Source organism: Liolophura sinensis, chromosome 10, assembly GCF_032854445.1.
Source record: "Liolophura sinensis isolate JHLJ2023 chromosome 10, CUHK_Ljap_v2, whole genome shotgun sequence".
Taxonomy (NCBI): domain Eukaryota; kingdom Metazoa; phylum Mollusca; class Polyplacophora; order Chitonida; family Chitonidae; genus Liolophura; species Liolophura sinensis.
The window spans coordinates 11157749-11171640 of record NC_088304.1 but is presented as its reverse complement, the minus strand read 5'-3'; the positions used below and the strand labels follow the sequence as shown (position 1 = coordinate 11171640).

General features: G+C 41.1%; 1 protein-coding gene across 1 annotated transcript in view; it reads right to left on the bottom strand.

The window, feature by feature from the left end:
- Window positions 1-3243, bottom strand: part of LOC135476880 (polycystin-1-like protein 2) — a 31207-nt gene extending 27964 nt beyond the window's left edge. The window contains exon 1 of the mRNA XM_064757023.1: window positions 176-3243. Within this exon, the coding sequence (XP_064613093.1) occupies window positions 176-3243 (3068 nt within the window). The remainder of the gene's footprint in view (window positions 1-175) is intronic.
- Between the last annotated feature and the right edge of the window lie 10649 nt (window positions 3244-13892).

Here is a 13892-nt window from a genome sequence, read left to right as displayed (position 1 = left end):
GTTTTATGTTATGTTGTAAATATATGTTTCATTGATATTCCCCAGTTGTTTGCTTAACTTCACTGTTCAAGACATTATGTTTGCAGTTTTGATTGAGAATAGTGAAAATAATCGTCGCACATTTTACATGTGGTCTAGCGCAAATTTCGTAATTTTGCAGCTACTTAGGAATTACCTTATTTCCAGCTGAGGCGTCGGGGCAGGCGTTATTTGTAGGATCTGATAAGCGCCGGCGCTTCTGGTATCCTTGGTAACATTAACTCGCAAGGAATGCCATTTGTTTACCTCCAGACACCCCGGGGGAACTGTGACCTTTCCTGTTCCGCCTGTGATCAGACAGTCAGGGCAGCTGTTCAGAGAACCGGCCAAAGCACGTTCCTCGGCCATAGTTAGGTCATCGGCTTTGGTGCATGTCCACTCAAACGTCAGACCTTGGGGGCTTCCTCGCGGGATGTCAGGGTCGTATGAATCTGTAGCGGCATCAACAGTGACACTTTGAGTGGTGCCCACCGACTTCGACGTTCCCCCTTTGACGCTTACAGACAAAGGAGATCGAAGGATGCTCATGGTAATTGTGTCCGTAAGGTACAGTAGAGGTTGTTCCCTAAAGTTTGTGTAAAACCCCACGATGTATTCACCCGGTTCGAACTGCCGCGCAGTGATGGACAAAACAGTGCTCCCCGGCTGAGAAATTTGCACTGAAATTCCATCACGTGTTACGTTCCAGAGGAACTCTGAGGTTAGATTCCTGCAGAGTATGTCCACTGTTGCCTTCAGTTTGAATTGCTCTGAAACTAGCTTTGTTACCTGTGTCTGACCCATGAACGGCCGGCCAGGTCCAAAGCACGAGCTCGTTACGGTTGTTTCGTTTTCGGCTTCTCTCGACGACACGGCGTTTGTACAAATCGCTGTCACGGTTATCTGGCCTAAATCGTGGTAGGTGTGTTGAAAAGAAGCAGGCAGCGTCACGGTGTCCTGAGGACTGTCGTCGGAGTAGAGGACCACGCAGGTGACGTTTGTCGGTGAGGGGGAGCCGTCCGTTATGGTCAGGTCAACAGCGCCCGTACCGCTGGGATAAACCACTTCTACCGGAAGTTCCAGGTTAAAGTCGGGCACAGGCCACAGCATGGTAACATCATCCAACAAAATTTCCTCTTGAAAAGTTGCACTTGTAGCAATGACGCGTGGTCTGAACACACCTGCCGTTGAGTAGATTTTACTTTTTACTAGAACTAGCGTTTTCTCGACAGCGGTTTCCGAGCAGCTTTCAGTTGTGCCGTCGTCGAAGTCAATATCAAAAGTGATGTTAGCACCTTGAGCGTCAGCGCTGATAAACAATCCTAGAACATCTGAGGACACGTTGCCCAGAGTAAGGTTTGTTTCCACGGATAACACTCCTACAGTCACCGGAAGGGGTACAACTCGAACAGGATCTTCGAAAACCTGAATGGCCAGAGTTGAATTGAATGTGCCTCTACTTTCAAAATAATGGCTCATCGCCCAAACCGTAAAGTTGACTGGGCCCTCAGTGTTACCATCGTCATAGGTCCAAGTGAACTGGACGTTTGGAGGTATATAGGTGTCCTGAAACAGATGGATTGTGTACACAACTTCCGCTTGAGTATCAGCGCTTCCAAAGCCCACAGCACGAGGGTAGTCGATGATAAAATCATCAGCAGTGAACTGTTGTGCGTCCAACAAGCAAAATTGTTCTTCGATGCTAATCATGTTAGAACAGACCAAGGACACGTTGTAGGTCGCAGGGGTCGTCAGCTGTAAATACAGTTTACCACTGTCCACCTCTTCCCATGTTACGTTCACATTCAACGCACAGTCTCCCCTCGTATTTGGCAAATCCTGCCCACAGATGAAACAAGAAGTATTTGTAGGGTTTACCGACGTGGAGTGCACTGTAATCTCCATAGTCATCGAGCCCGGAGGTATCGTTATCCACGGATCACAGTCAATATCATAATATGGTACTGGTTGATACACCATGAACGATTTTTGTAGGATTTGGTAGTATCGCCCGTTACTAACGTTCACTACCATGTCGAAAACTCCAGCATCCGTGTAAGTATGACGTATCAGGTGATTTTCTAAGAAAGTATTTCCAATTTCTGAATAAGACCTAATATCCCCATTCCCAAAATTCACTTCATAACTGCATCCCCAGCCTGTGGTATTCAAAATTTCAACCGTGAATTCGACTCCTGCTGTCAGGAAAGTGGCATCAGTCTTCAAGCTGACGTTGATAGGATCCCAAAGACTAGCATCGATAAGCACGATCTGATGAGATACGGGAGAAGCGATAGTGATGTTAAGGGAAGTCTCTCCTTGCTTTAGATTCAAGTGTAAGGTGTAAGGTTCGGACAGGCTTAAAAGATCTGGGTTGTCTCGTGTAAGTGTTTCCCATTTATCTGTTACTTCAACTGAGAGATTGCCCATGTGGTGTAAGAAAGACGAAGTTGTGTACAGATTTAGATTTGCGCCGGGGCGATCGGATGTCAAGTTAGCGATAAATCCCTCGACTGGTGATAGCACTGTGAAATTGAGACTGGCATCAACAAATCCAACCGCGTTGGAAGCGACAACTTCAACTCTGGCGTTGCCACACTCCGTTATGAACTGCGTGTAAGAACTGTTACTGTAATTGCCTGAACACATTAGCCAGAGAGAGGCGTCACTAAGCCCTGCCATCATCCACTCGTAATCGATGTTGCTGCCAGAATCCACGGTAGAGACTACCACTAATGAAGTATTCACTAACACAATCTCCGGGGCATGCAGTTCCAGATTCGTTATGTATTCCTCGAATAATATTATGCAGTCAATGCTCTCGGAACTAATGTAGTTAAAAAGGGTTATGTTGATCATGTGATACCCGAAGTTGCTAAAGTATGACGGCACAAAGGTGACGTAGCCAGTGTTCGTGGTGTTGTCGATGACGACAGTGCTGCCGCAGATGTCGATGTCGTCGATTTTACAGACTGGCAGTAGGTTGGACCCTTGAGAAAAGTTGAACCCCACTGAACCTATGACGTCAGTTCCCAATTTACCCAAGACGCTGGCATTCCCGGTTGTGTTGAATTGCAGATCGGCCAGTGGTTCTTCCACAAAGAGAGGCTTTTCCGATGTGTCATTCGTGAAGTCATTTTCGCAGGTCGCACTGACTATGTAACTTCCAGGCAATGCATAACTATTATTGGCAACATAAACCGAAGGCGTAGCGGTGGTATTCATGCACTCTTCAGTAAATATCGATATCACATGATTCTGTCCATATTGCAGTTCGCACGTGACGTTAATGTCTCCGTTGACATGGACGGTAAATATGACCTCACTTCCCACACTGACGTGTTGTTCGCTCAACTGTAAATCCACATAAAATCCGGTAGAGGAGCTCGATGTCACCGTAAGTAAATTTAATATGTGGAGAAATACTTGTAGAGCTGTACAGGGAAGAAAAAGCAAACAGTGATGTTAAAATAAACAGTACGGGGCATAGACTGACCCAATTCGCCGACGCTACCACATTTTTTTTTCGAACGAAACAGAAAAGCAAATAATTAACAATTTTTTGCATTTTATGTTTTCGCGGTTGAACATTGATGCGGACGAAACAAAAATTACTTGCACACAGATGTGAAAAACATTATAAACTAATGTTTAAAATCTAAACGATATCTTAACTTGTTTATATTAGGAGATGAGCAAACCATTACTTTTTGTCACATGTTAGAAATGGTAAATAATTAATTTTTGATAGATGTTTTAAAAACTTAACCCATTTCCCAAGAAAATTTTAAGCATACAAAGACGTTGTTGCAGTCTTCAACAGAGATCCATTATTGGACATGCTAAACCCTTAGGGTGCAGAGAGTTGAGCTCAAACAGAGATAACAGGGTTGGATGTGATTTAATACAGAAGCTTCCAGTTCGAACTCTACTATCGCTTTTATATAAAATTTAAACTCTTCTAAACGTTATGCAACTCTTTTTTATCACAGTTGCTGTAACAAAGACGTCTTATGGAAAAAGATATTTAAAGTAGACGAATGATCCCGAAAACTGAAGAGAAGATTTGTGCCCCTCCGAACACAGTGGAACAGGTGGTCGTTAAATTGTCATATGAAATTGAAGGACACATGAAAAGATACGATAAAAAGAATATCAAGATTATCGGTTTAGCGCAATAATGAAGAATATGTAAAACAAAATATTGACAAAAAAAACATTTTGAGACATATTTTATAATTGTAATAACCCCTGCAGTTGTTGGTGATATTCGGAAATGACGTCTTCAGTGGGAAGGCTGGACCAGTTTAACGCTCCCAATTCGGTCTCGCCTCGCAACAAAGTTGTTGTGACAGCTATCATCGTGGACGCCATCGCACCAAACTACTTAATTTCTGGACTGGCCACAGGGCCCTTGAAAAACTAGTTTTAAGCCATTTTGACTCCCCAAGAAGAACGCCGAGAGGCTATTGGACACTTCCATAAGTTAGAACACATCATATACTCAGTATTAAGAAATAAAAACCAAGCGTTTCATACATCCTTTAAGCCTTTGAACGAGTGCAACGATACTTATGATATTAGAACCAACTTTCAGCAAAATTATTTTTTATAAAAGCAGTTAAACAACCGGATGGTTTGAGAAAAATTGTCAAAATTTCAAAAATATTTATTTGATTGGTGTTTTACGCCGTACTCAAGAATATTTCACTTATACGACGGCGGCCAGCATTATGGTGGAAGGAAACTGGCCACAGCCCGGGGGAAACCCACGACCATCCGCCGGTTAGTGACAGACCTTTCCACGCGCGGCACGACAGGAAGCCAGCATGAACTGGACTTGAACTCACACCCATTGGTGAGAGGCTCACGGGTAATTTCGCTGCGCTAGTGCGCTAACCACCTGAGCCACGGAGGCCCCATTTCAAAAATTTGAAATTATAAAACAGTTTATCGAAGTATCTTTGATGAATCACTTTACAGATAGAAAAATGAGGGGTGGAGTGACATATATTGTATACAAATCTATAGTGTGTAGCTAGAGATGGTGAATAGTATGCGTAGTGTTCTCCTAGAGTACTTTTGGTTCGCGTAATCGCGTGACTATCGCTGACAAATAGGAGTACTGTTAAGAGTTAGTTGTTGTAGCAATTTCTGTGGTTTCAGTCAGGGTAACTCAGTCGCGATAAAAAATGGCGGTGAATCTCATAGGCCGTACATGTAGATAGTAGGAGTTCCGGTGAGTCTAAGGTGTTAGCCGTTTGCAGTTTGAAGTGACATTTAACATGTTCTAAAATTCTAATTAAGCCTCTGGAATTGGACCGATGGTCTGTATCCATCTAACTGATGCTGCTTTTTTGTCCAAATCGCCTGAGTGAGTTACAATTCAAACGCGGGATCAGATGTGTCGGGGGATATTTTGTTCAGTCAGTGCGCCATATTTTAGTCTGGTTCCTTGTCTAAAATGAATTGTGGTAGCTGATAGCTGCGCACAAGAGTCCAGTCCATACTGACTTCCTCTTCTGGTAGTACGTGGGAATATAAACGTCAAGTCCGACATTCATATACCATTCGCAGTCCGTAAAAGGCGTTCCAAGTCGATAATCGCAAGATCCATTTCCAGAACAACGTTTAACACTAACTCCCAAAGACAAAGGTATGTAAAAAATCATACAGATAAGAAATAAAGCCGGTAAGGTCTGGGTGGAATCTGCGGATGGTTACGCCTTTCCCCCGGACTGTGCCTGCTTTCCTCCCACCATAATACTGACTGCCGTCAAGTATAAATGAAATGTTCTTGTTGAGTATGGCGTAAAGCACCAATCAAATGAATCAATAAATACAACCAGTACAAAATCTGGAATCGTTAATTCGAAGAAATCGCTCGAAAGATATACTTCTGTGACGACCACGATACATTAGAAAGCCTTTTGGGCTCTAACTCTCGTGGCTCCGCCACTTGAGTCAGAGTTACATACTGGCATAAAATAGGTTTAGAATAGTGGTGACTCGTTATAACACCGGGTTTGTGAGGATCTATATATTACACTGTATGAACAATTCAGCCTAGGACCTGCATCCATAACTCATTTATGCAATGCTTTAAATATTTTGTTACTCACTACAAAACAGGTCACAAATACGATCATCTTGATAAAGAATTCACCTTAATCGTGGTACTTGGTCCCGCGAAGTGATGTGCGAAAACACGGGCTGATCAATACAGCATAAAGACGAACAGAACTTAGAGTAAGACCAGAGCAACGACGACAGTGTTATTGCTGACAAATGGTCACACGTAAGCTGTGAAGTATGGCCGCTTGTCAATTTACCTCAGACGTGACCTCAATACCGACGTGAAGCCTATCTTCAACGCCTGGGTTTACTTCAAACGTTTGCAATTAAAATAGCGTACCGATTTTTAAAACAAGTTAGGTTCTCCTCGAATGTTTAACTGAAACTGGTACATTTACTACCAAATCAGATCTTAAAATAATCTACTCTGTAAAAAATGAATTTTATGCCTTTAAAAGTGTACCTTCAACTTCGTCAAATTGTGCAATACGCTGCGATTGTCTTTGTGAAACTTTATAACGGTGTCGTGGTCAGTCAGCCCGCTGGACTACAGAGACTACATAAAAGAATACATGAGATACGATATAGGAGATTACCCAGGAGACGTCAGAGACTACATAGTGGACAATAGGGACTAAACAGGAGACTACAGACTACACAGAAGATTACAGAGACCACAGGGATTATGTAGGAGACAACAGAGATTATATAGGAAATTGTATAGACCAAACAGGAGACTACAGAGACTACAGATTACAGAAACTACATGGAAGATTTCAGAGACCTCAAAGGATATTACAGACTGCGTAGTCTGATATTACAGATTACAGAGACTATGTAGGAGGTTACAGGAACAACAAATACTCGCCAGGCGCCCAGTTCTGATTGACCATAATGATGGTGTTAATTGAGGCTTGTTGTTGAAACAAAGGTCTGTATTTGATCAGAGCCAATGATATTCCAAACTCTTTATTTTCACTGGAAAACCCAACACAATGTGCGATTAATCAATCATCGAGGGTGGGCGTTTGGGCAGCATGTGCGGAGAACCATACTTTGACTGGCTGCCGCTTGATACCAGCAACTCTATTTAATTATTTATTTATTTATTTGATTGGTGTTTTTTGCCGTATTCAAGAATATTTCACTTATACGACGACAGTCAGCATTATGGTGGTGGAAACCGGGCAGAGCCCGGTGGAAACCCACGACCATCTGCGGGTTGCTGGAAGACCTTCCCACGTACGACCGGAGGCCAGCAACTCTACTTGTCATATAAACAGTATGTATATATATACTGACAAGCAACAAAAACTATGTTTGTTAAATTCAATCAGATAGGTATAACCTTTGCGTGTATTTGCGCATGTGGAAATTGAAATCATCACATTTAAACTTGATAAGCAAATAATTATAATTCATACACCAAGAAAATGGTGCGCGTGTGTTTAGGAGAACAATATTTTGTCATTCAGCAAAGTAAATTATAAACGAATTTAACAACTGTTTTCCTCCTCACTACACACAGTGTATGCAAGGATGTTAACGTTTTATGGAACGGACTTACACGGACTGGCACATGATAACACCTCGAAAAATTCGGCACAAAAGTGCCCAGTATCCACTTAATGTTCAATTCAGGTTATGTACAATTGGCTTTAAACTACTGTCCTCCGAAAGCCTTACCTCCGGGAAATTAAAGTAAGCTAGCAAAACAACTCAAACGGAGATCCATTGGGAGATCGGATTGGACGTCGTAGTAAGTTAACCGTGAACATCACTTGTAAGAAAATTTCCGACCACTGGCAGAAAATGTGTATGAAATAGAGAGATAATAAAGATATAGAAAATGTGGTAAAGAATATGACAAAAAAAGACGTAAATTTTTTTTGAGATGGTTGGGGGGTGGGGGAGGGGCGGAAATTTTTTTTAACCAAATAAATCTTCGTTTTTGAGTTAATTTTCCTGAATATTTCCTGAAGGAATTATGTCTGGTGGACAGCCAACCGTGAAAATTCTGTCCCCTACAATGAGTATTAACCTTTCAATTCTCAGATAAATCATTAATTATTAAATGTGTCTTAAGTTTGGCAATTAGTAAATTCTCTTGCAAGTAAGCATGACCCGTGTGTTCGGAATCTTTGACACTCTACTTCATCACTGTGTCTAATTCGGCTTAACCGGTCTGATGCTAGAGAATGTATATTCATCGTGTTGATGTAGATTACCACTTCGGATATGTGAACAGTTGCAATCAAAGCGCAATTGAGATACATATTTTTATTATCGGCATCTTGTAAACTACCATTAGTACACGATTCGAATACTGATTTCATGCACTCACCTAAAACATTTCTTGCGTATTTCCAACAAAACTGAAAACTGTTAACCGCTTCTCTTTACACGAATCCGTCTTAATCCCGTAAATAAGGCCTAAGTTTTCTTAGTTCTTTTGTGTTTTGTTTTGAACGTTGTTTTGGGAATTTGTATTGCAATTACTGACCTAGAACATCCATTTTATTTGGGGGCTGATATAGGAATGTTTGTTTTGACACCTACATCTAAAACTGATCAGAGGGATCATGATCGTAACGCATATAATGTTGCATCTGTCATACTTGACCATAAAAGGATTTTTCTCTATTCTGGTATTATACATCACATATTGTTGAACTTAAAACATGTTTAAAGTTAAGACACGAAAATACTAATGAAATAACAATGATGACTTTTTTCAAGTAATTTTAGGCGTTCTCTAAAACCGAGAGAAACTCTCAACACACTAGCTTTCAGCATGAAATTGTAAGAGTGTGTAGATCAATCGTTTGTGTTACCTATCATGGGAAAGCATAAGTGTTTAATTTATTTATCTACAGAGTTATTAACAAACAGACTGATGTTCTTTTACATTTAGTTTTTCTTCAATATCAACAAAAGGGTACTTGTCTTCAAACATTCTCATTATATTTGCCTCGGAACCAAGGCCCATATCGTACAAAATTTAAGTCTTCGTGTTTACTTTCAATAATGCCCTAATACACTGATATCTGTAGCATTGTTATATTTGTGTCATATAACTTAATGAAAGTATCATATATTCAGAATAAATATTCAAAATATTGTAGACTTACATTTTTACCTTGAGCTAATGCTTTTCCTCAGTAAAGGATTCAAGCGCTCCTTCGAAATATATATATATATGCGACGTTGAACTGGAATATACGTATATAATATGTATTTTAGAAAATTCTGAGCAATTCTGTATAAAAGAAATTATATTTGCATCTTTTGTATATACTTACAGGTCTGGTGCAACAGGATAAATAGGCCAACTCCCCGCGTCCATGTCCAAACCTTCGAGATGTCGAAAGCCATCCTGGTGCATAAAGCGCACAGAGGGAAATTGAAATTGAAGTCAATGATAAAGGTAGTTTTCAAATCGCATTTTAAGCTTCTGCACTTATTAACGCAAAGTTGAGTTGACCAGAAATGGTGCAGTGTCAAAGAATTTTTAGTCTTCTTTTTCCTCACACCATGAAAACAGCCGAGCACTAGATAAACAAGTGAAGGGATAACCACTCCACTCTGCCAAGCGGAATTATACTGATTTGCCTGGAAATACAGCTTAACAAGTGTTGATTATTAACAGCGACACGAATCGATCAGAGATCGATATTAGTCGAGTGCATTTTGACTATCCACAAATGTTGACATTTGTTAGATGTGGCTTCAAGCAGATTTACGCCTGCCACACCTTTGTGATACGGGGCAATTAGGACCTGTATACAAAATGGACGCCTGTGTTAATTATTCAAAATCCCGGCTCTGGGCACAATGGATTATTCATCGACTGTGATACATGTAGCGGAACAAAAGCGGAATCCTCGGACACGATTGAATTGCCAGTTTACCCCTACTGGCTTTCTATTTAACTCCAAACAGCCCAAACTTATCTGTTCAATTATGGAATGCCCGATGCGACCAACACAATACTGTTTACACGCGTTTGTAACTTTCGTCCCAGCCGTGGCTTTTAAACGTGAATAAAAGGATTTAATCTGCTTTCTCCCCCGGCTATCCTAGATATATAACGTCTTGTTTCACATGCGCTAGTACGATGTATTGTCAGGTACGTTATGTTTTGCATTATTAATTGAATTTGTCGATTTTGAGTTTGTTTACATTCTCATGAGACTCATGAGACATGTTACAACTAATGACACAGCTGAAATATTAATGTCTTGGTAGTTTTTTATTCTCCCAGGAAACTTTTCACATAAAACTTGCCATTCTAATTAATCAGGCCCCGCCGAAAGTTTGTTTTAGATACCGTTTAAAGACTTTTTTTATAGTAGATGATTTGTTGGTTACCATTGACAACGTCGTAATATACTCCCCAACATCACCCTACTACGACCTATTGAAAAAGCAAAAAGCAAAACAACTTATACCACTGTTACAATGGAACTCTAAAAATGACATCAAGCAATATCTTGTGTTAAATCAAAGTTGCTACTCAACGGGCAATTCTTGCGATGCGGGCGAAAAGAGGTGAGGTCTAAATATCATTTATTCTTTAGGAGAAACAAGTTTCCCTCTTGACGATTAAAGCGGAGGCCTACAAGTTTATGATTATTAGAGGTATCCTTTTGAATTTATTCTTTTATAGCGTTGGTATCCAACATTATCCCACAAAGCCTCGAAGTGGAGAACCTGCCCAGCCCAAATAATTCCGTCCCAAGCTTGTAGTATCGTCATCGTAATGCCTTTTTTAATTAAACCTGCGAGGCATTACTTATTCATTGCAAGAGAGAAATGATCGGTTCAGCTTGGACCTGAAGGCACCATTAAACGGGATTTCTTGAATACCAATCACGGGTGCGTGTATCAGGTTGAGACAAAGGTTGAGATGATAGTGTTCGTGTTTTCTGACATCATCCATTGCCTCATCACGGGGAACCAGTAATGTTGGTGTTGTTCAAGCTTTCTGTACAGTATGAGTGATGGCAGTGATGTAAAGTAAAATAGAGAGCGGCATGTAAAGAAATACTGCAGGGCCGTCACTCTTTCTTCCTGCTGGAATTGAAAGGACGACAATTCACCGTAGTTCACACGCATAACATAAGACTGCACAGGCTCCTCTGGGAAAACATGACTGTGTATATTTTGTGACAACTTGTCATGGCCTCTTTTGGGTGGAAAAGCTTCTTAACCACAAAGTTTGGGGGTTAGCACGCCAGCGTGGCGGAATGACCCAGAAGCGTTTCACCAATGCAGCCGCTAGGAGTTCAAGTCCAGCTCATACTGGATTTCTTTCCTGCAACCTGCGGACGATCGTCGGTATCACCCAGACTTTGCCCAGTTTCATTCCACCATAATGCTGACCGCCGTCGTATAAGTGATATATCCTTGAGTACAGCGTAAAACAAATAAAAACCAAATAGATAAATTAATAAATCACAATAAATAATCGGTTGTTTACTCCGAGCATTTAGGTTTGACGCATGCGCCCATAAACCTAACCACCGTTGTACAAGTGAAACATAATCATGAGTAAGGCGTTAAGTATATATACTTAGGGTTTAAAGTCGTACTTGGCATATTTCAGTCAGACGACAACGAGGAGTCATTATGTGTGTGTGCATATTCGGTGTCTTCAGTCACATTATACTGACACCAGGCCAATAAGTTAGGATTTTATTCAAAATGTTCATGTAAATTCTTAAATAATAGCAAATTACACACCCCCTATCACAATGACGTCAACGGCATTAAAAATGCAGTGACGTTAATTGCAATTTATAAGACGTCACTGGTTTTGAATTTCTCACAACGCTTGGAGGCTGGACATCGGGCCACTTTCACACAGCGGCGTATGACATTTTTTATCGTACATTTTTCGTACGATGTTTTGTAAGTCACTATCGTTACCATACCATTTTCCTATTTGTGCAATATCGCACAAGTACGAAATCTTTGTGAAAGTGGCCCCTGAATTTTGCTAGTGGACTGTTAGCACCACAAGCTTGGTCCCTTTATTTTTGGTTATTTTATTGGCACTCGAGAATCTGCCTGATCAACCTGATCCATGTAATTATTTTCATGTTACTTTTTGTTAAATGTGATTATAGAATAGCAAAAATAAGAGTAATTCTAAACCAGTGAAAGCCAATGAATTGAAAGCCAAATCGTGCACGAATGCTACCGTACTGGTGGCACGGGCCACAGCCCGACGGAGCGCGACACGAGCTACAAGGTCGGTAGCGTTTGCGCACAAACATACATTAAGAATAGGTGTGTTCAATTAACATTAGGGAGTAGACATTATGGCAAACGCTTCATCAAAAGCGGAGTGATGCATTTTCATAATATATAGCCGTTGTAAGGAACCCCCGTGGCCGAGTGGTTAGCACAATAATTCAGAAGCCTCTCAAAAAATGCGGTCGCTGCGAGTTCATGTCTACCCCATACTGGCTTCCTTTCCGGTCGAACGCGAAAAGGCCTGCCACCAAGCTGCAAGTGATCGTGGATTCCACCGGGCTGTGCCCGGTTTCCTCCCACCATAATGTTATCCGCCGTGTTAAATGTGACACCCCGGCGAAAAACACCAATCAAATATTTTATTTATTTATTTGATTATTGTTTTACGCCGTACTCAAGGATGTTTCACTTATACGACGGCGACAAGCAGTATGGTGGGAAGAAACCGGGCAGGGCCCGATGGAAAATCACGACCATCCTAAGGCTGCTGGCAGACCTTCCCACGTAAGGCCGGAGAGGGAGCCCGCCTGAGCTGGACTTCAACTCACAGCGACTGCATTCGTGACAGGCTCCTGGGTCATTACGCTCCGCTCGCGCGCTAACCAACTGAGCCTTCGAGGCCCCTTAAAGATGTGATGTTTATAGTGACTGATAAAGCCATTGCTATGATACCCAAAATTACAAAACATGTAGCAATATATGTGCTTTTTTTCTTTCTTTTAATCGTCCTTTGTTTTAAAGGAGAAGAATCATTATAATCATGCCAAAATCTGCTGTTAAAACGTATTTGCATATATGGTTTTTAATATTTTTTCGATGATTTTTTTAGGAGAAAAGGGTATTTGAAAATATTTTTGTATGGTTGGTATTTGAGACAACCTCTTACATAATAAAGTTATAAATAATGATGTGATGTATGCCTCTGATCCGGGCACTGCACATTTCCCCGCCGATAATATACTGATTAAGATGGTTGCACGAAGTATATATCGACCTTGTCCGAGACGTATTGTATTCGGTCTGTTGACAAAGTTGTCTTTCCGTTTCAGGGAAATAAGTCAGTTTCTATTACTGCTGATACTACTGTTAATTCCCCCCAAAAATGCACTGGCGCCAATCAATCAGAAGATCGCAATCAGTCAGTTCCATGTAATGTGTACAAGCCTGAATGGATTGTAGTTAGGGGAGGTGGGGGGAGAGGAAATACACATATGAAAGCAAAAGGCCCTTGACCCATTAGAGGTATGTTCCACGGTACCTCTTATACCTCTTTTCTAACCTGGTAATGCAATCTGCTCTCCAGCCATAAACCTGATGTATAGAGCAATTAAATTAGCAAATAAATTAATGAATTTCTTTAACCTATAGTAAATACGCCCATGTGCAGACGTGACTTACATGGACTTCTGTTGGCTTCCTCACCGATCGTACGTGGGAAGATCTGTCATCAGCCTGCAGATGGTCGTGGCTGTGCCCGGTTTCCTCCCACCATAATGATGACCGCCACGGCATAGGCATAAATGAAATTTTATTGAGTG